Source organism: Balaenoptera acutorostrata, chromosome 10 (assembly GCF_949987535.1).
Source record: "Balaenoptera acutorostrata chromosome 10, mBalAcu1.1, whole genome shotgun sequence".
NCBI lineage: Eukaryota > Metazoa > Chordata > Mammalia > Artiodactyla > Balaenopteridae > Balaenoptera > Balaenoptera acutorostrata.
In genome coordinates this window covers 46,886,656-46,912,583 of record NC_080073.1, presented here as the reverse complement: position 1 = coordinate 46,912,583, position 25,928 = coordinate 46,886,656, and the positions used below count along the sequence as shown (strand labels likewise).

Sequence of the window (25,928 nt, the reverse complement as noted above, 5' to 3'; positions counted from 1 at the left end):
ACAGTAGCTGCTCTCACTGTTGTCATTTTTGTTACGACTCCAAAAGTGGGACCTGGGACCTGGCCAGAAGGAACATTGGGATAGATGTGGCAAAATATAAAGAAGACCTTCCTAATCATCACCGTGGACCAGAATGAGGAGGGGAAGGGTCTGCTTTGTGAGGGGTGCCCTCCCTCTGACTGGGAATGTTCAAGCAGACTTTGCTGCCCAGCTGGCAGGAGGGCCAGCGAAGGGCCGATCAGCACAGTCCCTTCCAGTTCTGCTTTGGCATGGAAGGGACCTGGGTTTATAGAGATACATAAGGGAAGAAGCAAACGAGCAGCGCTTTTCTTCCGTGGTGTCCATCACTCAGGAGCCAGCTCTTCCAGAATCTTCATGTTGTGACTAACAGGAGGGTTTTGTTTGTTTGCTTCCCAGAGTTAGAGAAGGTGATGTTGAAAACTAGGAAAGGAGTCAAAAAGAAATGATAACGTCCCCCCATGGTACCTGCAGGAGACAGAAGACCAGTGTGGCTGCAGGGAAGGGGGGAGGGTCACGGAGAGCTGGCCCGTGGTTGGCAAAATCGATCCTTGCACACTGGACCGTGCCTTTATCCCTGAAGCACAGGAAGCCACTGAAGGGGCTTGAGCATCTTCACACTTACATTAGGTTACAGCATAGAGGACAGATTGGGAGGTGTAGCCAGAGAGGATACAAGTGGACCAGTAAGGAGGTTGTTCCACCAGTTTCCATGATGGGTTCACGTGGAGGTAGTCAAGATGTGGAGAAGTAGACAAAGCTGAGAAATGATTAGGAGATGGAGTCAGCCAAACTTGGTTTTCTGAGGCTCCTTAGCTGTGCATTTCACTAATTGGGAAGATAGCCTAGCTTCAGAAGATGATCTTAAATTTAATTTTGTCAGTTTAGTAACATCCAGGGGAAGATGGCAAGCAGGCATTGGTTACGTGAGTTTAGAGGAAAATCCGGGCTGGCAATAGAGATGTGTGCGTGCTCTGCCCGTAGATGGTGGCCGAGGCCATGGTGTGTGTGATCTTAGGGAGAGCGTGTGGAGCTGCACTGTCTGTGGTCGCCGTTAGCCACCTGCAGCTACTGAAATTTAAATTGGTTCAAATTAAATCAGATGATAAATTCAGTTCCTCAGTTGCACTGACCACATTTTGAGTGCTTAATAAATCATTCCCAGCATCACTGAAAGTTCTGTTGGACAGTGCTAATCTAAAATGAAGAGAGGGCCTAGAATTGATCTTGGAGGAATGCCAGCTGTTGAGGGCCTGCCAGAAGAAGACCAGATAGAGAGGTTGGGAGGGCAGGAAGGCCAGGTGGGCTGTCACGTCACAGAGTCAAGGGCAGAAGTGTCAGGAAGGAGATAGTTGCAAAATGTCAGCCGCGGCTATGAAAGCATCAGATGAAGACCGGGGCATGCCCTTGGATTGAACCATTCGGCACTCAGGGTGATCTTAGGTTAATAGGACCGGGAGCCGATTTGGAGTGGTTGGGAAGCAAGAGGTGAGAAAACAATCAGGATAGACAACTCTATCAACAAGTTTGTCTGGGAAGGGAGGCGAAAACTACAGTGTCAGCTGGAGGGGAGCACGTGGGTAAGAGGTGGAGGGGAGGGTTTTGTTTATTTGTTTAATGAGAGAAACCAGGATGTTTAATAGCCTATGAAGAATTCTAGGAATTTATCCCGCAGATACACTCACATGTCATAAGGACGCGCGCACACCCGTAACCTAAATATCCTGGCTTAGAGGGGGGCTACTTAAATGTCTGTACAGTAGAATTCTTGCAGATATTCAAAAGAAAAAGAACTTTCTACAATTCCCGATATAGGGCCGTCTCCAAGATTTACTTTGCAAGATGCAGAATAGGATATATTATGCAACCCTCTGTATTAAAAACAAGAAAGTAGATATTTCAGAAATATCCTACGCCGATATTTGGGGGAAAAAAGACTTCTGAAAGAATGATCACGCAATTGGTAATGTAATAAGATGAGGGACTGGGGCACAAAGATGGGGGTGAATTTTTTTTCACAATATATTTTTTTAGTGCTTGATTCTTTTCAACTATGTACGTGCATTTTAAAATAGAAATATCTTTTAAAGTCGTTCGGAAGGATTCATTTGAGAGAGAGGTTGAGTAATCAGGAGAGGAGAGAGAGAAGTGACCCCCTCCCGCCTCTCTGGCCAGGACCCCTTGACCCTTGATTATGCCATTGACCAGAGCTTCATGAAATCAAGCATATTTTTACTTCAAATGAGATTTGGTGACGTTCCATCTTAACCATCCCCTATATCTATTGCTGGAGAACAAATGACACCAGAACAAACATTCACCCCCTCACAACGTCTGTATCTGCACATGGCTCCTGGGTGCCTCTCGAGGCTGTAATCAAGGAGTCGGCCAGGGCTGCAGGCGTCAGGGCTGACTGGGGGGGGCTCCCCTCCCCAGCTCACGGCCTCAGGGCAGGGACATCAGTTCCTCAGCACGTGGGCTGCTCACACCTGGCAGCCGACTCCCATCAGAGCCAGCAAGCGAGAGAGGGAGCCCCCAGCACGGAAGCTGCAGCCTCTTTGTAACCTCGTCTCGGAAGTGACGTCCCCTCTCTGTGCCGTGCTCTGTTGTCTAGAAGTGAGTCACTGGGTCCAGCCCACACTCTGGGAGAGGGGCTTCCGCAGGGAGAAGGAGGGCATTACTGGGGGCCCTCTTAGAGGCTGCCCACCACCTGTCCCCCAGTTCAGCTCAGTGGAACGCTTGTTGATATGCTCCCGTTCTATCGCAGTTCATCAAAATCATGTGTGCTGTGAACGCAAGGGAAGCCGTGCGTTCATCACTATCTGCTTTTTCTCAGAATAACCAGTTGTTCTTTTATCATTCTGCAGTAATGCTTTAGGGACTCCCAGCTGTTTTTATACTTTGTGGATTCCATCAACTTGATAAAATTTGGGAAGTTTGATAAAATAGGAAATGACCATCACTTCACCCTTCAAAATCATTAGGGAACACTTTCCTATACTATGTAAGAAAAAGACCTTGTTTTTAGGAAGTATATACTGATGTAACTAGGGGCAAAGGGGTGTGTAGTCTGCCACTTACTCTCAAATGATTAAGAAAAAAATAATATAAAGAGAATGATAAACAGGGCAAAATGGAAGCAGTTGGTAAATCTGAGTAAGTGTATTTAAGATCCTTACACTATGCTTGCAATTTTTCTGCCAGTTTGAAATAATAGCAAATTTTAAAGTTTGGAAAAAAAATTCTCAGGCCCCTCCCCAGACCTGCTAAGTGAAAAGTGGGAACTCATCTTATGAAAGATCCTCAGATACATTCTGATTACTGATCATCAAGGTTTGGGTCTCACTGCCTGAGAGCCCATCTCACTTTGCTCTTAAAGCTGCTGCATAGGGACTTCCCCGGTGGCGCAGTGGTTAAGCATCGCCTGCCAATTCAGGGGACACAGGTTCGATCCCTGGTCCGGGAAGATCCCACAGGCCACAGAACAACTAAGCCCGTGCACCACAACTACTGAGGCTGTGCTCTAGCCCGTGAACCGCAACTACTGAGCCCGCGTGCCACGACTACTAAAGCCTGTGCGCTCTAGGGCCCACATGCTGCAACTGCTGAGCCCACGTGCTGCAACTACTGAACCCCGTGCGCCTAGAGCCCGTGCTCCGCAACAAGAGAAGCCACTGCAATGAGAAGCCTGTGCACCGTGAGGAAGAGTAGCCCCCACTCACCTCAAATAAAGAAAGCCTGCGTGCAGCAATGAAGACCCAACGCAGCCCAAAAAAGCTGCTGCGTAGAGCATCTGAAATTGCCAAGTGGACTTTTGCTTCTTTAGTAAAGGAGGTCGTCCATGGGCTGGTGTTCATCCCCTCACCAGCACCCTTGGCTCTCCTCCAGTGGTCGAATTGGCTCTCTGAGGGAAGGGGATTTCGATGGCAGAGGGGACTCTAATTTTGAAGCCTAGGGAAGAAAGGAGCCCCCCGGGATGTGTTCGTGGTCGCTGTGAAGGGTAGATGCAGTCGGTCTCAGCACAGAACTGTGCATCCGCCCCAGCCTGCCTCTTGGGCTCACCCACAATTCTGGGCCACATCTTGATCACCCCCGTACAGGGGCCCTGAGTGACCCTGTCCTGGGGAGCCCACCGTCTGGTAGGGAAGCCACAGGCAGCCCAGGCGGAGCACAGGGTGGGGCCTGGCAGCCTTCCTGTGGCAGGCCAGGGAGGCTTCGTGGGAGGTGTGACACATGAGTGGCTTTGAAGAGCAGCAGGAACTCACAGGTGCATGTAAAGCCGTGGGGCCCTGAGACCAGTCACCTGCTGCCAGGTCCCTGTGCTGGTCCCGGAGGTCAGAGTGAGTGCCAAGCGCGGCCTGCTGCCCTGCCCTCGGTGCTGAGGGCGGTAGGGAGGGGACTAGAGAACCAGGAGAAGAGGCCCGCGAGGTGGGTTCAAGGGCCAGTCCGGTGTGCCAACCTGGCCGGAAGCCCAGGGGTCTCCCCCTCTCTCCCGGGGGCTGCAAGCTCTTCACAGCATGAAGCATGCTTAGCCCAGGAGTAGATGCCATCGGTGGGGTCAGTGGGGCTCTGCTTCCCTGGGGACAGAGAGCAGTCCCTGGAGGGCGGGAGCTCCAGCGCCGTGGGGTGCGCTTGAGTTTGCACCTGAGGAGAGCTTTGCTTGGAAAGAGCTGTCATCTCATTGTGTTGAGGCCTTTGGGCCCTGACTCACCCTACTGGTTTGTTTTGTTCCACTTCCCTCGGGCACGTTATCCTCTGTGGTCCCACGTGGCTGCTGGGCTGTGTGTGCCTGGCGAGTGACTGGCTTTTCTAGCCCACCCGAGGGAGCCTCGATACCAGTGCCAGTTCCTTTTTGAAAATAGGAACGGTGGGGCTTTGCCCCTGAGCTTATTTTATTAATCATTATGGATGTCATTCTCTTCCGTTCCAGTGGTTTTCATGCCCTCTTAATTAAGCCTGTATGAGTAAGAACATTTATTTGTGTGGCTTGCCATGTACTTACCTGGAATGCTTGGTTCAAAGGGTAAAAAAATATACATACCCACAACCTGGAACAACGGCATGATTATTTATTTGGTGCAAGCTTGTTTGTTTGACTTGTCCAGAACAACTTACGGAAATACTGCTTTGCTTCCCCCTCCTAGAGCTGCGTAACTTAACTGTGAATCAGCTGTGGGCTTTGCTAGGTGACACAGAATCACTTCACCCAAACCTGGCCGCATGCTCCTGAAACATTTATCCCATCTCCTCTTAACAAAATGACTTGCAGGTCGTTCAGGGTAACAGGCAAAAATCATCTGTAGTTTATGACTTTTACCAAGGGATTCCCTGTTAGCAAACAGCTTATCTCTTAATGCTTTCTGTTCTTCTTGGCTTCACACAAGAAAACAGCATTAATGGTAGAGGAAGAACTGAACAGTTGAAGACATGTTTAATTCAACACCTACTGGATGGATCAGCTTGTGTTTCTAAATAACAGAGCAAGGAGGTTGAGTTCTGACCCACTCGAAATAGTGTGACTTTTGGTTAGAACCTTTGTCAGAACCTAAGTATGAGGCTTAGGCAGGATTGTGCTGGCTGACAGCTTAACCTAAATGGCGACTGGGATCTCTTTTTCCAAAGGTTGGACTAAAGAGAACACTGATCACATGGGCTAGATGCTGTCTTTCTAGAACTTTCCAGTCTCTGAAAAGTGTGTCATGGAATCAGAGAAGGAAGCCATTGCTGCTCTCAAAGCATAAACTACAGCCACGTTTTAGACTTAGAAGCGGCGAGTAGAAGCAGGTGGAATTGGAATGAAGCTTCTTTTCTGAGGTGATTTTAGGAGCCTCACGAAGTGCGTTTTACTGCTGCTTCCCCTGTTAAGTACACTCTTCTGAATGTGCCTTGTAGATAGAGCTACAATATTTTAGTCCTAGCTTTTACTCTCTTTCTGAATTCACAGTTTTCTTTTCAATAACACACCTGAATTTTGGTAATACTGGTCTCACCTAGGAAACCAAGAACATCTTCTAAATCCACCCATGTGTTTTGGGCCTAAGAAAAATCAGAACTTTTCTGTTTCTATTGGGTGAACAAAGTATGACCCTGTGATATTACATAGAGAATAATAAATTAGCTCTTACTATATTTCCATTATCTTGGAAAGAACCGCAGAGATCCTTGAGACTGTGGTGAGAAACAGAGACGAGCTCATGCACCTGCAATGCGGTCTTGCAGCGCCTCGCTCTGACCCACTTCCCTCCCATCTGGGCATCCTGGGAGCACTGCCCTTCAAGGCTGAGAGGGGCACGTGTGTAATGCACTAGGCAGTCAACCCATGAATGACTCCATAATTAGTTTCAGCGAAATTCTGTAATCACTGCAATTCTGAAGATCCCGTCTCAGCCCATCTAACACCACACACGCCACAGGCCAAGTCTCGCCAAAGCACTCGCACACTCAGGAGAAGCCCACTGTGGTTTGAGTAGGCTGTACTTGGGGTGGGGTGTCAGCCACAAATGCTCCGATTTCTTCATGCAGGCTCTGGGCTCTGGGCTCTGATCACACTGGGAGCTTGGATTCTTTGCTCTCGAAGACCTAGAGTACACGTCTGCAAAAAAGTCATTTCTACTTCTCAGACGAAGCTGTGCTGCTGTCCTCACGCAGGTGTTTCTGTTGTGCACACACATCGTTATGGCCTGTTCCTCTATGAAACGTTAGCATCCAGCGTCAGATGTCAGTATAAAAGGGGAAGTGGGAAACCCACAGATATGTCCCCTGCAGTTCGGTGCTATGGGGACTCCTGACAGATTTCAATGGCCTGTTGTCACCAACTGGGACAGCATTGTGTCACTTCAGTTCTCGATGTCAGAAACTATAGACTGGCTGCCCAGGTGTGTGCAGGGCCCTGTGATGGAGCAGTGAGGAGTGGGCCGTGCCAGTGCCATCAGCCTGTGTGGCCGTCAGCACTGGGCACAGGGCCCGCCACTCACCCAGGAGGGATGCAGGTGATGGGGAATTCAAGTGGAATGAAAGACGTAGGGGAGAAGCAGGAACTAATCCTACTTCATGAGGCTTAGAGGTGGGAATCAGTGGGAATTAGCTGTTCTGAGCAAAAGGAAATCAAGAGGATGAAGGCTCGAGTCCCTGCCTAGCACTTAGGGTGTTTTTCTTGGAGAAAAAGATCAAATATAACCATCAGCTGTTCCTGGCTCCAGCTTGACCCAGGCAGTGCCACTCGGCAGCCACGGGCACCCAGGTGGCCGTTCCTACCCGCCACGGGACAGGACCCGCCGCCCCAGGACAGGACCCGCCACCCCAGGGGTGGAGGGTGCATGTTCATCTCTTGAGCATGGGGGCCATAAAATCATTATGATTATTGGCTTGGTTTTAGTCATAATGTTGACTTTGAGATATCAGATGACACGAATGGAGGACACAGAAGTTTGTGTTTATCAAAGGGCCACACCCTGTTTAGGTGGGGAGAAAACCCAGCACTGCTGGGGACGATCCCAAGGGGGATGGGGAACTCCAGTGCTTTCTCTGCAGCCCGAAGTCGTGCCTGCATTTTACAAGGGGTGACGGGTGAGGCGTTTCTGCAGGCGGGAGCCCCCTCTGCAGGGAGCAAGGGCCCAAGTGCCTGCACAGGCAGGTGCCCAGCAAGGGGTGCAGACGCCGTGGGCACAGACACAGCCACTCACACTCTCCTGCTGCCTTTTTCCTGGTGGTGACCATCAGTGTTTTCTTAGATTAAACCCTTGATATTAAGAAAAATGTTTATTTTAAATTAAAAAAATGTTTTTGGTTGAAACCCTGGTGTGGGCAGTGGACTCTTTCCTACATTTCGTTTAGTGAACTGTTTACCTCAGCCTTTTATTTTTCTAAACCCTGGGTTTATCTTTCATGCCACAGTGAAATTGCATCCCCTCATACTCTGAGACTCGGGACTCACTGAAGGAGCCTTGGTGGGGGCGGGGGGGTTCTTTGGAGCCGCCCCTTGTGGGTTGGTGCCTGTTATCCCTCTGTGTCGGTGCCTGTTCACATCCCATCCCCCAGCCTGAACCCTGAGCCCTGGAGTGTTCTTGCCCGTCAACTTAGGACACGTTAAAGATGAGGATTGACCAAGATCATTGTCGCAGATTTGGCTGGTTACAGACCCTTCTGGGTCTCATCTCCCAAGTAACCCAAGGGACCTGTGTGCTACGCACGGGGCTTCCTGACCTTGACAAACTCGTGCTGCAGGAGAACGCTGCCTCCGTCCTTGGCTCCCAGGCTTCCAGACAGGAAGGGAGGGGTATCTTGCAGGCCCAGCACACCCTTCCTCCCAGGCCTCTGCCTGCATTCAGATCAAGAGGAGGCTGGTTCCTGAGCATGTGATGCTGTGAAAGTCTTGTCCAGGAAGCACTTCCTGCAGAACAGATGCTGTTGGTCATCTGGATGATCTGAACAACTGGGTTAGTGTCCTGGTAGCATCAATGGATGTGTCAGTATCATGGGCTGATGGTAACAGATCAGATTGTCAGCCTCTCTCTTCTGATAGACGGCCCAGGACCATATTGTAGCAGAACCTGGACGGAGGATTTCCTCCTGCATTTCAGTTTGCAAAATAACATCACACCTAGAGATCTAGTTACTACACTGAGTGATGCCTTTAAAAAAGTAACTCAATTTTTAAAAGAAACTTAGTCATTAGTCCTCTGATTTGGGGGTAAACTGATCACTATACTATTTTTACATCAATACTTGCCAAAATACGAAATGCTCTTTTCCCTTTCTTACACAGAATTGGTGTCACCTTTGTCTGTCTTTTCTGTCCTGCCATCTCGGGCCATCCCTGTCATGTTGCTCTTGCCTTTGTCACCTTCTTTTGTGGTTGCAGTGCACATTACATGATGTGATGTTCCAGAAGTATTAATTGTGGTATATATATTTATATTTTATATTTGTATTATTTTTATTTCCTTATGATTAGTCATAGCTTGTTTTTGATCTTATGGACACTGATTCTCTTTATTTCCAGTTACACTTCTCTTTTACAAATTCCATCTGCCTTCTGACCTGATCCTACACGGTGGGACCAACTGCTCTGGGCCCCTGAGTGGCCAGGGTTAAGGCACCGTCAGCCGAAGCCTGGCCTTGAGCCACTGCTCTACTGTCCCCCTTTGTGGATGTCCTCAAGGCCCTCCAGGGCCCACAACTCTTATTCTCCACTCTCGTATCTGGATGTTTCCAAATTACATCTGTTCAACTCAGCTGCCTTTTAAGCAGCATCCGTTACCACTTTTCTCTCCTCATCTAGTAAAGGAGATGTCGCTGATCATAATCTTCCTGGTTCTTGGATAATTCATGAACATTTCTACTCCCTCTTTATGTGTTTAGTAAATTGCACTGTGTTGCCAGGTTTAGGTTTGCTCATTCTTTACATTTCCCTTTGTTGGAGTTGCTCTCTTAAGCTGTTCACCCATCACTAGCTTGCTTTTCCATGTTTTAGCTGTTCAAGTGCTTGTGATTTTGCCACCTAACTTTCCCACTACATTTTCCACACTTTCTTGTTCTTTGCCTTTCTTTAGAAGCCTTTCTTTAAAACATACTCAAACGGATTTCTGTGTGTTTTTTTTAAATTAACTCTTAAACTTCCTTTCCAGAATTTTAGGCAACTTTTAAAATCTTGCTTAAATTTGTGCTTAAAGGTCAGAATAGGGTAAACATGGTGTGTTCTAGAGCCAGATTCCCTTGGTTTAGAGATTTAGCTGAAGCAGAAAAAAGTCTGAGCCAGGTGGGACAGGACAAGATTTCAGCCTCACCAAGAATTTCCAAAATACACGCAAACCTTCACAGGATGGAAGTGTGGTCCATCCACATCCGAATCTCACAGCACAGGTGAACCCAGTGGATAATGGGGTGATGTTATAATAGTCCAAAACCAGCACAGAGTCGGGACGCACCATCAGGCAAGGGCCGGGCAGCCGCAGGTTAGCAGCCTGGGCTCTGAAGCCACATGGCCTGGGCTCAAACCTCCTCTGAGCTGTGTGACCTCGGGCAGGTTTCTCAACCTCCCTGTGCCTCAGTTTCATCTTTAAATTGTTGACAATGGTGTGCCTCTCATCGGGCGGTTACAGGGAGCAAATGAGTTAGTATACGTATAGTTTAGAACAGCGCCTAGTATGTAATGTAAGTGGTGGTCACTGTAAATTAAGTTACATGCAGGTAATAGAATGTAACAGACATTAAAAGTTATATCAGCAAAGCAGGAGGAAAAAAGAGGTTTTGACATACGAGCTTGGTTAGAAGTGCAGGAAATGGGGAGGCGGGAGGTCAGTAACCAAGACTCCCATGAAGCTGGCACAGAGGAACGTGTATGAAGCACAGGGACTCAGGGACACTGCCTGAGCCCCACAGCCTGCAGGAAACAATCTGTAGGGAGTGTGTCCACCCCACGCTAAGGCCCGGGGAGCCCAAGGAGGGGTTTGTTAGACTTATCACTTAGTGATTTCGTGTGGATTTTGGATAAATGGGAAGGATCACATGTAGGGTGCCCATAACTTGGAGAAAATATCAGCACCCACTGGTAGAGTATGAAAGGACAGCGGTGATGAGCAGCTCTGATGACGGCTTTTTGTTCCTAATAATGTTTCCCAAACCCAGGGAGGTGGGTCAGCCTCTCCTCAGTTTTGCTTTGTCATCTTTTGTTAGTGCCTTGCAGCCACCTGTGCACCTCTGTGGCCTGTAGCATTGGCAGATCTGTAATGATTTTCACAGCCCTGATTGGCTGTAGCTAAATCAGATGCACACGGCTCCCTGCTCCAGCAGCGTCAGCACAAGTGCACACCTGAGGGTGGTTGAGAAGCAAGCCTCCGGCTTCTGCAGGGCCCCTCACTCTCAATTGAAAGTAATTTGCATTCTCAAAATATCTGCGAAGTTTTCTTTTAAAGTGCCTTTAACTTTTGGAAATTTCAATCTGAAACCCAAATAATATGCAGAGAACACAGGCTCAAAAGGTGATGTTTTAAAATATTTATTAAACTACAGTTGATTTACAATATTGTGTTAGTTTCAGGTGTACAGCTTCAGATTCTTTTTCAGTATAGGTTATTACAAGGTATTGAATATAGTTCCCTGTGCTATACAGTAGACCTTGTTGTTTATCCATCCTATATATAATGGTTTGCATCTCCTAATCCCAAGCTCCCACTCCATCCCTCCTCCACTCCCCCTCCTTTGCAACCACAAGTCTGTTCTCTATGCCTGTGAGTCTGTTTCTGTTTCATAGATAAGTTCATTTGTGTCATTTTAGATTCTACATATAAGTGGTATCATATGGTACTTGTCTATTCTGATTTACTTAGTATGATAATCTCCAGGTCCATCCATGTTGCTGCAAATGACATTATTTCATTCTTTTTTATGGCTGAGTAGTATTCCATTATATGTATGTACCACATCTTCTTTATCCATTCATCTGTTGATGGACATTTAGGTTGCTTCCATGTCTTGGCTATTGTGAATAGTGCTGCTGTGAACATTGGGGTGCATGTATCTTTTCCAGTTATGGTTTCCTCCAGATATATGCCCAGGAGTGGGATTGCTGTATCATATGGCATCTCTATTTTTAGTTTTTTAAGGAACCTCCATATTGTTTTCCCTAGTGGCTGTACCAATTTACATTCCCACCAGCAGCATAGGAGGGTTCCCTTTTCTCCATACCCTCTCTAGCATTTATTATTTGTAGACTTTTTAATGATGGCCATTCTGACCAGTGTGAGGTGACACCTCATTGTAGTTTTTTTTTTAATTTATTTATTTTAGTTATTTATTTTTGGCTGTGTTGGGTCTTCGTTGCTGCACACGGGCTTTCTCTAGTTGCGGCAAGCAGGGGGGCTACTCTTGGTTGTGATGCGTGGGCTTCTCACTGCGGTGGCTTCTCTTTGTTGCAGAGCACAGGCTCTAGGTGCATGGGCTTCAGTAGTTGTGGTGCGCAGGCTCAGCAGTTGTGGCACATGGGCTTAGATGCTCCGCGGCATGTGGGATCTTCCCAGACCAGGGCTTGAACCCTTGTCCCCTGCATTGGCAGGCAGATTCTTAACCACTGCACCACCAGGGAAGTCCCCTCATTGTAGTTTTGATTTGCATTTCTCTGAAGATTAGCAATATGGAGGATCTTTTCATGTGCCTGCTAGCCATCTGTATGTCTTCTTTGGAGAAATGTCTATTTAGGTCCTCTGCCCATTTTTTGATTGGGTTGTTTGTTTTTTTGATACTGAGTTGCATGAGCTGTCTGTGTATTTTGGAAATTAAGCCCTTGTCAGTCATATTGTTTGCAAATATTTTCTCCCAGTCTATAGGTTATCTTTTCATTTTGTTTATGGTTTCCTTTGCTGTGCAAAAGCTTATAAGTTTGATTAGATCCCTTTTTTTTTTTAAATTTCTTTTGCCTTGGGAGACTGACCTAAGAAAATTTTACTGCGATTTATGTCTGAGAATGTTTTGCCTACGTTCTCTTCTAGGAGCGTTATGGTGTCATGTCTTATATTTAAGTTCTTAAGCCATTTCGAGTTTATTTTTGTGCATGGTGTAAGGGTGTGTTCTAACTTTACTGACTTACATATGGCTGTCCAGCTTTCCCAACACCACTTGCTGAAGAGGCTGTCTTTTCTCCCTTGTATAGTCTTGCCTCCTTTGCTGAAGATTAATTGACTAGGTGTGTGGGTTTATTTCTGGGCTCTCTATTATGTTCCATTGATGTTATGTGCCTGTTTTTGTGCCAGAACCATGCTGTTTTAATTACTGTAGCTTTGTAGTGTTGTCTAAAGTCTGGGAGAGTTATGCCTCCATCTTTGTTTTTTCCCTCAGAATTGCTTTGGCAATTCTGGGTCTTTTGTGGTTCCATATAAATTTTAGGATTATTTGTTCTAGTTCTGTGAAAAATGTCATGGGTAATTTGATACGGGTCACATAAAATCTGTAGATTGCTTTGGGTTGTGTGGCCATTTTAACAATATTAATTCTTCCAATCTAGTAGCAGGGGATATTTTTCTATTTCTTTGGATTATCTTCAATCTCATTTATCAGCGTTTTACAGTTTCCAGCATATAGGTCTTTCACATCCTTGGTTAGGTTTATTCTAGGTTTTTTTTTTTTTGGCAGGGGGTGGGGGTGGACACTATTTTAAATGGAATTGTTTTTTACTTTCTACTTCTGATATTTCATTGTCAGTATAAAGAAATGCAACACATTTCTGTATATTGTTCTTGTATCCTGCTACCTTGCTGAATTCATTTATTAGTTCTAATAGTTTTTGTGTGGAGTCTCTAGGGTTTTCTATATAGAGTATCATTTCATCTGCATACAATGACAATTTTACCTCTTCCCATTTTATTTCTTTTTCTCATCTGATTACTGTATTAAGGCTTCCAATCCTATGTCAAATAGAAGTGGTGAGAGTGGACATCCTTGTCTCATTCCAGAATTTAGCAGGAAGCCTTTCAACTTTTCACCATTGAGTATTATATTGGCTATGGGTTTGTTGTAAATGGCTTTTATTATGTTGAGATATGTTCCCTCTATACCCATTTTGGTGAGATTTTTTTATCATGAATGGATGTTGAATTTTATCAAATGCTTTTTCTGTATCTATTGATGATCATGTGGTTTTTTACTTTTCTTTTGTTGATGTGGTGTATCACATTGATCGATTTGTGTTTTGAACCATCTTTGTGACCCTGGAATGAATCCAACTTGATCATGGCATATGATCCTTCTTATGTGTCATTGGATTCTGTTTGCTAATATTTTGCTGAGGATTTTTGCATCTATATTCATCAGAGATACTGGCCTGTAATATTCTTTTTTGGTAGTATCTTTGGTTTTGATATCAGCGTGATGGTGGCTTCATAGAATGACTTTGGGAGTGTTCCCTCCTCTTCAGTCTTTTGGAAGAGTTTGAGAAGAACAGGTATGAGTTCTTCTTTGTATGTTTGGTAGAATTCCCCAGTGAAGCCATCCAGTTCTGGACTTCTGTTTGCAGGGAGTTTTTAAAATTACAAATTCTATTTCATTTCTAATGATCAATCTGTTCAAATTATCTGTTTCTTGATTCAGTTCTGGCAGACTGCATGTTTCAAGAAACTTGTCCATTTCTCCTAGGTTGTCTGTTTTGTTGGCATATGATTTCTTATGGTTTTTTTAAATTTCTGTGGTATCAGTTCTTATTTCTCCTCTTTCATTTCTTATTTTTTTTATTTGGTTCCTCTCTTTTCTTTGTGGTGAGCCTTTCTTCTTCTCTTTTCTTCTTGATGAGCCTTGGTGGACAGAGGTTTGTTGATTTTGTTTATCCTTTCAAAAAAACAGCTCTTGGTTTTTTATTGATTTTTTCTATTTTTTTAATCTCTTTTATTTCCTCTCTGATCTTTATTATTTCCTTCCTTCTGCTGACTTTAGGTTTTGTTTCTTCTTCTTTTTCTAATTCTTTTAGGTAGTAGTTTAGGTTGTTTATTTGAGATTTTTCTTGTTTTTTTGAAGAAGGCCTGTATCACTATGAACTTCCCCTCTTAGGATTGTTTTTGCTGCATCCCATAGATTTTGTATGGTTGTGTTTTCATTGTCATTTGTCTCAAGGTATTTTTTGATTTTCTCTTTGATTTCATCACTGACCCATTGGTTTTTTAGTAGTATGTTGGTTAGTCTCCATGTGGTCATTTTTTTCTCATTTCTCTTTCTCTGGTTGATTTCTAGTTTCATGCCATTGTAGTCAGAGAAGATGCTTGAAATAATTTCCGTCCTTTTAAATTTGTTGAGGCTTGTTTTGTGCCCTAGTATGTAGTGCATCCTAGAGAGTGTTCCATGTGCACTTGAAAACAATGTGTATTCTGGTTTTTTTAGACTTAGGTCCTGTAGATATCAATTAAGTCTAACTGTTCTGTTGTGTCATTTAGAGTCTTTGTTTCCTTTTTGATTTTCTGCCTGGAAGATCTGTCCACTGATGTCAGTGGAGTGTTAAAATCTCCTACTATTATTGTGTTCCCATCAATTTCTCCTTTTAATGTTTGTATTTGTTTTAATGTATCTATGTGCTCCTATATTGGATGCATTATATAATATTAATAACAAGAATATTATAACAAGTATAATATTCTCTTCTTGTATGGATCCTTTTATCATTTTATAGTGTCCTTCTTTGTCTTTCTTTATGGCCTTCGTTTTAAAGTCTATTTTGTCTGATATGAGTATTCCGACCCTCACTTTCTTGTTGTTTCCATTTGCATGAAATTATCTTTTTCCATCCCCTCATTTTTAATCTATGTGGATCTCTTGTAGGCAGCATGTTGTAGGTTCTTGTTTTATTATCCAATCTGTCACTCTATGTCTTTTGATTGAAGTGTTTAGTTCATACACATTTAAGATAATTTATTGATAGGTATGTATTTATTGCCATTTTAAACCTTGTTTTCCAGTTGATCTTGTATTTCTTCTTTGTTCCTTTCTTCTTTTTGTTTTTCCTTTTGTGGTTTGATAATTTTCTTTTGTATTACACTTGAGTTCTTTTCTTACTGGTTTTTGTGAGTCTATTGTATGTTTTTTTTTAAATTTAATTTTATTTATTTTTTTATACAGCAGGTTCTTATTAGTCATCAATTTTATACACATCAGTGTATACAGGTCAATCCCAATCGCCCAATTCATCACACCACCACCCCCACCCCCCCACCGCTTTCCCCCCTTGGTGTCCATATGTTTGTTCTCTACATCTGTGTCTCAATTTCTGCCCTGCAAACCGGTTCATCCGTACCATTTTTCTAGGTTCCACATATATGCATTAATATACAATATTTGTTTTTCTCTTTCTGACTTACTTCACTCTGCATGACAGTCTCTAGGTCCATCCACGTGTCAACAAATGACCGAATTTCGTTCCTTTTTATGGCTGAGTAATATTCCATTGTATATACGTAACACATCTTCTTTATCCATTCATCTGTCATTGGGCATTTAGGTTGCTTCCATGACCTGGCTATTGTAAATAGTGCTGCAATGAACATTGGGGTGCATGTGTCTTTTTGAATTATGGTTTTCTCTGGGTATATGCCCAGTAGTGGGATTGCTGGATCATATGGTAATTCTATTTTTAGTTTTTTAAGGAACCTCCATACTGTTCTCCATAGTGGCTGTATCAATTTACATTCCCACCAACAGTACAAGAGGGTTCCCTTTTCTCCACACCCTCTCCAGCATTTGTTGTTTGTAGATTTTCTGATGATGCCCATTCTAACTGGTGTGAAGTGATACCTCATTGTAGTTTTGATTTGCATTTCTCTAATAATTAGTGATGTTGAGCAGCTTTTCATGTGCTTCTTGGCCATCTGTATGTCTTCTTTGGAGAAATGTCTATTTAGGTCTTCTGCCCATTTTTGGATTAGGTTGTTTGTTTTTTTAATATTGAGCTGCATGAGCTGTTCCTATATTTTGGCGATTAATCCTTTGTCCGTTGATTCATTTGCAAATATTTTCTCCCATTCTGAGGGTTGTCTTTTCATCTTGTTTATGGTTTTCTTTGCTGTGCAAAAGCTTTGAAGTTTCATTAGGTCCGATTTGTTTATTTTTGTTTTTATTTCCATTACTGTAGGAGGTGGATCAAAAAGATCTTGCTGTGATTTATGTCAAAGAGTGTTCTTCCTATGTTTTCCTCTAAGAGTTTTATAGTGTCCAGTCTTACATTTAGGTCTCTAATCCATTTTGAGTTTATCTTTGTGTATGGTGTTAGGGAGTGTTCTAATTTCATTCTTTTACATGTAGCTGTCCAGTTTTCCCAGCACCACGTATTGAAGAGACTGTCTTTTCTCCATTGTATATCCTTGCCTCCTTCGTCATAGATTAGTTGACCACAGGTGCTTGGGTTTATCTCTGGGCTTTCTATCTTGTTCCATTGATCTATGTTTCTGTTATTGTATGTTTTTAATTTGTGGTTACCCTGGTTTTCAAGTATGGTACCCATAACTATAACTACTTGCTTTAGACTGATAGTCACGCAAGCTCTACATTCTAAAAGATGTACATTATCCTACTACCCTCCACATTTTGATGTCCATTTTACATCTTCATGTTTATCCATTTGCTGTTCCTTGTAGTTGTAATCACATTCACAAAATTTAAAAAAAAATTTTTTTAATCTATGTACTGGCTTATTTAACTGACCTTCAATCCTTTTATATATTTGCCTTTCCTATTGTGATCTTCTCCTTTTTTATAGGTTCTTGCTTCTTTTCTATTTAAAGAAGACCTTTCAATATTTCTTTTAGGATAGGGTTAGTATTGCTGTATTCTTTTAGTTTTTGATTGAGAAATTCTTTCTCTCTCCTTTTAATCTAAATGATAATCTTGCTGGGTAGAGTATCCTAGGTTGCAGATTTTTCCCTTTCAGGACTTGGAATAGAGCTTGCCACTCCCTTCTGGCCTGCAATGTTTCTGTAGAGAAATCAGTTGATAGCCTTATGGGGGTTCCCTTGTAACTGACTCTTTTTCTCTTGCTGCCTTTATAATCCTCTATAACTTTTGCCATTTTAATTATGATATGTCTTGGTGTGGGACTCTCTGTACTTCTTGTACCTGCATATCTTGTTTCCTTCTTTAGGTTTGGAAAGTTTTCAGCCATAATTTCTTCAAATACATCTTGATCCACTTTTCCCTTTCTTCGCCCTCTGGAATTCCTATTATGTGTAGATTGGCATGCTTTATATTATCCTATATGTCTCGTATGTTGCTTTCATTTTTTTAATTTGTCTTTCTGTCTGCTGTTCTGATTGGGTGACTTCTGTTATTCTACCTTACAGATCACTTTTCATTCTTCTGCATTATTTAGTTTGCTATTTATTGCCTTTAGCTCGGTTTTTATCTTGGCAATTGAGTTGTCTAATTTTCATTGTCTCTTTATGGTTTCTAGTTCCTTGTTACAGTGATCTCCATTTCTACTGATGATAGTCTTTCTTAATTCCTTCAGCACTTTTATTACTTCCTTTTTGAACTCAGGGGTCTGGTAGACTGGAGAGGTCTGTTTCATTGTTTTTTCTTTCAGGGACTTCTCTTTTTCTTTTAATTGGGAGTACTTCCTCTGCTTTGTCATTTTACTTTCATTTCTCTTACGCTAAGAATTTAGGAGAAACAGTTACATACTGTGGTCTTGAAAGGCTGTTTGTATGTGGGAGCATCCCTTTGTAGACTGTGTAAGTCCAGTATTTTTGATGCGAGGGCTGTATTTGGTGTAGATGCCTGCCATGACTTTGCTCAGAGCGTGCTGGCCATTGTCCCCTTGATAAGGGGTGTGTTTGGTGCTGTGGTGACCAGAGCCTGCACTGGATATTGGGTGGGGCTTCCTCTTTGGTTGTTACAGCCCTGTCGGGAGTAGGGCTTGCTCCCCAGTTGTTGGAGTAAAAGCCCCAGGTCCGGTTCTAAGCTGCAGTATGAGGTAGGTGAGACTGGAGCACTCCCCCTGGAAAGGAGCTGCTGGGTGTTCCTCTGCAGGACCTGTTTGCTGGGACAGGCAACTCTGTGACGCCACCCCCCACCTGGTGTGCACACGCACAAAATCGGCCTAGTCTCTACTGCAAGAGTGCATGCGTCAGCTCTGCCTGCCTTTGGCATGTGCACACTCACAAAGTGGGAGCTCCGGAAGCCGTGCCCGCTGTGAGCATGGTGCGAATGAGGCTTCCATGACGGACCCACGCTCTGTCCCACACACACCCCCATTTGTGGCCTGGACCACATCCTAGGCCCTTCGGGCTATGTCCAAATAGCCAAACCAAGTCCTCTCCTTGAGTCTGTCTGCTGAAGCCCGAGTTTCAGCACCCAGGCACTGCGCACACCAGTAAGTGTGTGTCTTGGGCTGGGAAGTGTGGTGACGTGGCAGCAGTCAGTGTCGGTTCCTCTCTATCCTGCTTGGAAGCAAGCCAGCCTGTGCACACTCCTCTTGGGCAAATTCCAGGCCCCTGCAGCCACCTATCTGTCCTGGCTGAGCTCCCAGCCAGAGAAGGAGGTTCCCAGGGTAAGGAAACTGTTCCTCTTTCATGGCTCCCTCCCAGGGGCACAGGTCCCACCTTGATTCCCCTCCTTTCTTCCCTTTAGTCTTACCAGGTTACATGGAGATCTTTCTTACAGCTTTAGTTGTATGAGATCTTCTGCCCGCTTTCAGTTGGTATTCACTGTTTGTTCTTTCAGGCAACTTCTCTTTTTCTTTTAATTGAGACTGCTTCCTCCGCTTTTTCATTTAGCACTTTCAGTTGGTGTTCTGTGAGAATTGTTCCAGTTGTAGATGTATTTTTGACATATTTGTTGGGGGGAGGTGAGCTCCATGTCCTTCTACCCTGCCATCTTGATCTCCTCCTCCCAAAAGATGATTTAAGAAGTAGACATTTTTTTTTTTTTTTAAGTTGAACTGACATTTATCTTCCCCAGGATCAGCTCATGCAGTTAATGAACTCGTGGACACTGGCATCTCACTGGTTGGGCGAGCTGGGCCTGGCCACCAGGTCTGGGAGCTGGGTTTGGACCTTCTTGGAGGAGTCTTGGTTTCCAGCTGGGACCAAGCTGATGATCTGGCAACTTTCCTGGTGGCCCTTGACTTTCCCCTGTCATCTTCTTTCCACCCAGCTCTACCTGCACACCACTTTCCCTTCACCAGAGCCACCCCTGAGGGCTTGGGGGGCTGAGATTCCTGTCTCCATTGGGTGACATCCTGAGGGGCTGGACCCAGGTCTGCACTCTTACCAGGGCAGGGAACCGTCTGGAACTCCAAAATCCTGAAACTTCTGACATACAGCCCATGTTACGGTGTGTTTCCTATGATCCTATACATGTGACTGGCACATTTATGGTCCAGAAAGTGACGCTGACTTCAAGAACATGAATGCGTCTCATTTACACACCACGAGAAGGGAGCTTTACCTGTCCGTGTTGGTCTTGATGAGATTACCAGCTGAGCTGTCATCTCTCTGGCGGCGGCTGTAGGCTTGCAGCCGTGCTTGGTTGCTCTTCCACAGGTATCTGTGCAGCACCCACTTGGTGCCGGAGCTTTTGCAGGCCCTGGGGGTAGAGTCAGGAGACCAGGTGCTAGGTGGGATAGAACGTTTAAAGCAGAAAAAAAAAAATTCACATAGACAATTAAAAACCAGATGGTCTGAGTGGAGTGCAGGAATTAAAATAGAGGGATGTGACGGTGACGGGAGACTCCTCTGGGGTATGTGATTTGGGACAGCTTCTCTGGGGGAAGACAGGCTGAGGAGCAAAGCTCGGGCAGGGCAGGCGAGGCAGATGGTGAGAAGCCTGCGGGAAGGAGCTGGACTGGAGGCAGCGGGGCTGTGAGAGAAAAGCGGAGGCTTGAGCTTCCGTCTCGAGTCGTTGGGAAAGCCCTGTAGTGGCATGTTCTGGTCCCCTGTTTTACAACGCGGCTTGGGCTGCGTTTGCACAAGCGTGGGAAGGTTTGGGAGGTGGTTTCGGTGTAGCAGGGCGACAGCCCTAAGGTAGGAGAGGAGGAATGGGGTGTGCTTGGCAGGTGGAGTCGCCAGGACCCGACGGGGAGGGGCAGAGTCATCCAGGGTGACGTCTGCAGTTTGGGTCCGAGTAGCCGGCTGGTAGTGGTCCCTGAGATGGGGACGACTGGGAGAAAAGTTGGCCGGGGTGGGAGGTGAGGGATTCAGAGCGCTGGCCTGTTTGGGTGTCAGCAAATCTCACACTTCTACATTTAGGAACCAACCCCTCCAGCGGGAGAGGAAGTGGATGTAACTCCCCGCTGGTGCTGCCCCTCCACCCACTGCTTGGGGTCGTCAGAGCCTGATGGCATTGCCAGGCCCAGGACAGACCTGGAGTTTTTAACTGTTACTTCCGAATGTGTTCAGCCTGCTGCTTGTTTGAGGGACTTTCCTCTAGATCTAACAGACAAAAATCGTCTTTGTGAAAATGCGGTACTTCAAAAGGCCCGTTCTCTACTTCCCTTTTCACCTGAATTGCCAGACCCTTGCTTAATTTTGCCCTGACTCTAAGTACATGACCTCAGACAAGGGACAGGATAGAGGAGACATGCTTGTGGTTGCCGGGGTGGATGGGGAGGGAGGGCACAGCTGTGCACGAGGGAAGCGCCCTCTCCCGCCGGCCCCGCCCACTGTGGAAGGGGCTTCCTTCCAGGCAGTGGTTCTCCACCCCAGCTGTGCGCTAGAACCACCCAGGGGAGCTCTGCTAACCCCCAGGCCACACCCCCGCCCATTAAGTCCGAACGGAGTGGGGTAGGGGAAGTAGGGACGGGCGATGGCAGTGCTGTCACCAGGGCTGCGCACCTGAGGCTGGCGGGACTCAGGGACCCTGGTCCCCCAGGTGCTGTTGCTGAGCTGAACTGACCTGAGAGCCCAGTTCATGTTTGAGCTGCTGTTGTGGGATGGCCTGGCCGCAGAGGCCCTCGGCCTGGCTCCAGCCAGTGAGCTCCGCACTCAGAGAGACTGGAGCCCTCTAGCAAACAAACAGGAAGATGCATGCACAGGTTTGGCCTGTCCTCAGCCAAGACCTGCCCAGATAGAGTCCTTCTGGGCAGGTGGTTGTTGCTTTGGGGGAAGGAGTAATGGAATAGCTGCTAACAGATTGAAAATTGGGCAATACTGTAATCAGTCGATTTCCTGAGCGATGTGAGTAGAAGGATCCCAAAACTGATTCTGGGCTCAGCGAGGGAGAGTCTCCGCTACAAGCCCAGGAGGATGAAGCCCCGTGTGAGGACTGTGGGAAGCACTGCAGGTCTCAGAACACATTTCTGTACTTCTCCACAGGGAAAAAGGGATCTGGTTACTCACCCTTTCTCAGGTTAAGCTGCATGTTTGGCCAGCACTCTTGGTGATTCGGTTCCTGTTACAGGCAGACCTCCGAGATACCCAGGGTTTGGTTCCAGACCACTGCAATAAAGTGAGTCATGTGAATTTTTGGTTTTCCAGCGTATATGAAAGTTATGCTTACACTGTACTATAGTCTATTAAGTGTGCAGTAGCATTATGTCTATAAAAAACAATGTACATACCTTAATTTAAAAATAATGCTGTTTGAAAAATGGCACCAATAGAATTGCTCAACACAGGATTGCCACAAACCTTCAATTTGTAAAAAAACTCAATTTCTGTGAAGCACAATGAAACAAGGTCTGTATAATCATTGCTAATGATGATGCCAAAAATCAGTCTGTGCTTTTTAAAGAGTAATTTGGAGCATGAGTGTTTTAATGAATCATGAGTTGAGGAAAATTTCGTTCTCTCTTCATTCTCGTGCTTTTTATGGGGAAGAAGTCAGGACTTTTATCCTGCTTGTCTTTTTAATAAGGTTTTAAGAATCCCTAGAGAAGGCAGTTTTTTCAAGGGGATATTGCCGCTCCTTCCCACCCCACCCTACCCTCCAGGCAGGGCAGCTAAAGAGAAGATGCCAAAGAGCTGAGCTGCCGGAGGCAGCGTGAGGCCCTGAGGGGACGCGCCCCCCCCACCCCCCCCACCCCCACCCCCACCCCCACCCCGGCCAGAGCACGCACGGTGGCCTGGGTCTGCCCAGCGTGGCCCGCGACTCCAGCTTGCGTGCTGGTGAAAGATGGCAGAGAGCAAACCGGTGACTCCCCGCCCTGGGTTTGTCCTCGGAGAAACTTCGAGGGCTTGCTACAAGTTCAGAGAATCCTGGGTCCCTCTACAAGCCAGCAGGACAGCATCTTAGCATCTCGGGGAGGGACCAAGAGTCTGCATTTAACAAGGTCTCAGGACCCTTAAGTGACCACAGGACCAAATGATCATCAGGGTGCCTTCAGAGCAGCAATTTTGTGCTTCTGGAGTTAATTCTGCCAATGCCCACCATTTCACCAGTAGGCGAGGATGTGGGAAGCTTCACTGGGGCGGGGGGCAGTTTCATTACAAGCTACATGACCGCACACTGAGGGGATCCAGACCCAAGAGCAGTGGGCAGCGGCCGGTTGACCCAGGAGAAGCTGTCTCGAGGCCAGATGGCGTCTGACCCCATCTTTCAGGCAGGAGCCAAGTAGGCCTGCCCCGTTTGTGCAGGAAAGGTTGGAGCGTCGCTCACCGACCTCAAATCCAGCTGAACTCTTCACCTCAGGCAGGCGGGCCGTTGCAGTTTGTTTCCTCTTAGCTGCTGGGGTTTTTCTTTGGGCTTTAGCTACAGGTCTTAAGTTCTGGTCCTGCCCCCTGTGCAGAGTGTCCAGCCAGGGGGTGCAGGAGACACAGGAAGACAGGCCGAGCCCCGGCTCCCCGCCACTTCCCAGGGCCTCGGCACTGTGCTGAGGAAGGCCAGGTAGAGGTCATGGGGGCAGAAGCCTTCCCGCCCCCCACGGGCCACGTTGCCTTTGGGGGTCACAAAGCTCCGTGAGGCAGATCGAGCCCTGAGGGACCCAGCCATGGGGCGGCCGGTGGGTGGAGTAGGGTTGGCCCGACCCAGAGGCCTGGGGGCCTGTCACTCGTCAGCTTCAGAAGCAGCCTTGCTCCAGGACAGGCGAGGAAAGGGCGCAAGTGGAGACAGGAGCTCCTGTGTAGACTGCATGAGAGGCCGGGGGCGGGGGGGGGGGGGGGGGGGGGGGCGGTCCCTGCCCCGGTTCCTACCTTTGCTTCCAGCAGTGCAGTTAAGTATAGACGAGTCCGTGACGTCCAGGAACCGCTACCCTTAGGAGCTGCCCTCAGCAGGGCAGGCACTGCGGGTGGGCAGTCGTCCAAGCCCAGTGGGTTCTGAGTCTCTTCCCTGGCCTGGGCCAAGCCCCCAACCTGGGACCTGAAAGAAGAGGCATCTCCGAAAAGCTAGGTCACTTGGGGCTGGGTCATTCAGGGCAGAGGGCCCGTCAGACGGCTCCCCTCGGCCTGGCCGCTGCGGGCAGGGGCCCCTCCCGGGAGGTCTGCGGGACGCTCTGGCCTGACGCCAAGGGGCTCCCCCCTCCACACGCGTAGACGGGGGGCTGGTCGCAGTTCACAGGGAGCCTCGAAGGCTCCTTTCAGTCAAAACCCATTATGGCTGTCCTCCCCGTGTGGAGGGCAAGTGTGGCTGGTAGATTCCGTGACAAACTAGGGAATATCGTATCCTCATTCTGATGCTAGTTTAGTTAAATTTATTTCACTTTTAGTTTCTTACGGTTACTTGTCAAATCAGGAAATAGATTCATATTCTGTGCCTCACCCCCTTTCTGTCTCTCATAAATAGACATGTTTAAAGGTCTCGTAAGTATTAAATGACACCAGCTGCAGGAGTCTGAAGTGCATCTGGGGTGAAATACTACATTTTACATCAGTAGTTGACAGTCGAAGTGGGCTCGTGAGAGCACGGGAGACATGAGTAACGGAAAAGGTTGCAGAGGCAAAAACTAACTTCTGGGGGGAATCAGGTGGCATGGCCGCTCTGCTTCTCCAGGTTTGTGAACTAAATCGCACCGTCTCCGCCGTCGCGTCAGGCTGAAGGTCACATAAACCCCGCAGCTGAGGGGCGCTCGTCAGCACCTCTCCGCGCCCGCGCCCACTCAAAGGCTGCGGGAAGAGCCCGTCCCCACTCGGCACCTCCCCCATCAGGAGCCGTCCCCAAACCCTTGCTCCCCCAGACCCAGGCAGGCCCCTCCGCAGCCCAGATGGATGGGGGCCAGCTGCCGGGAGCCCATCTCGGCGCGGCCCTGCAGAAGGCACAACAGGCTAGAAAAGATGAGGACTGTCTGCAGTGACGGGGGCCTCCTGAGATGCTACAGACCTAAAGGAGCCTTCGGGGAGGAAAGCAGGCTGGAGCAGGAGGCAGAGGCTTTCGACTTGCAGTCTGTGCACGGGCCTCCTCTCCCCGACAGCCGGACGGAGTGTGCGCCGTGTGCAGCCCGCGTGGTGTTTGGGGCTCCCAAGGGGGGCAGCCAGGTACCCGGTCACCAGCAGTGTTTGTGCTCAGAGTCTTGTTTCCTCCATACGTAAACAGCTGTTATCAAAAACCTCTGTGTATTTTAAGCCAGATCCCAAAGGAGTTATTCACTGGTTCAGTAACCAGGGCAGAGCTCTGCGCACGTCGTCCAGCACCCAGGGCACCCAGGCAGCCGGGCCCTGCGGCGGGGCCCCGGGACTGGAGCAGCAGGACTCCCGCCGCCCAGCCTCATGTGACTCAGCGTGTCCTGTGTTCTCTCCACAGCAGATGCAGCGCGTGGCCGAGAACCTGAAAGAGGACTGGAGGGAAGGCGGGAAGGAGGCGGCGCCCTGAGGGCCAGTGGAGGCAGCAGGCGCCCTCCCCGCGCGGAGCCCCGCCCGCACGCCCGCCACCCGACCTTGCTCTGGAGCCGCCCTGCCCAGCCTGGCACGTGGACGAACCGCCAGCTCCCCGGGTCGCCTTCACAGTGACCGTCGGCCCGTCGGGGTGGCAGGCGGGGGCGTCCAGCGAGGTGCCTCTCTCTGGCTCTGTCCTGCTCTATGTTCACAGAGGTCGCCGAGCTATTAAAGGCCTCGTGCCCGCCTGACGCCTCCTCCCGTGTGTGGCTGGAGCGGCCCCTCTGCCCCGAGCCGGGTCGTGGAAGGGGGAGCCGCCTGGGCAGCCAAGGGCCGGGCTCGCCTCGAGGCTGGGCCGCTTCCAAGGCGCGCGGAAGCCCCAGGGGTCCTCGGGAGGTTCTGCTGCCGCCGGGCCTTCCCTGGGGGTGCGCGGCAGGGGCCGCTGGGCTGCCTTCAGCACACCCGGCCGGCTGGGCCACACCTGGGGGGTCTGGCCCGGCTGCGCCCGCAGGGGGGCAGCTCTTTCGCCGGCACAGCATCCCTCGGCCCCCGGAACCGCCCTCCGGGCTCCTGGCTCTGGTCCAGCCCTGGGGACCACCCCGCTCGGGCCAGGCCTGGCTTCCTTTCCCACCAGCTGCTCAAACTGCCCCAGACAACAGCCAGCCCCGCCCCACTGGTCCCTCATAGCCAAGACACCGGGCCCAC

The 25,928-nt window shown here is 47.7% G+C and overlaps 1 protein-coding gene across 2 annotated transcripts in view; it reads left to right on the top strand.

The window, feature by feature from the left end:
* The window catches only part of ANO10 (anoctamin 10), a 235,783-nt gene extending 210,309 nt beyond the window's left edge, over positions 1-25,474 (top strand). For both annotated transcript variants that reach the window (XM_007193467.2, XM_057555504.1), the window contains exon 13: positions 25,153-25,474. In XM_007193467.2, the coding sequence (XP_007193529.2) occupies positions 25,153-25,221 (69 nt within the window). In that variant the 3' untranslated portion in view covers positions 25,222-25,474. The remainder of the gene's footprint in view (positions 1-25,152) is intronic.
* Positions 25,475-25,928: the final 454 nt, after the last annotated feature.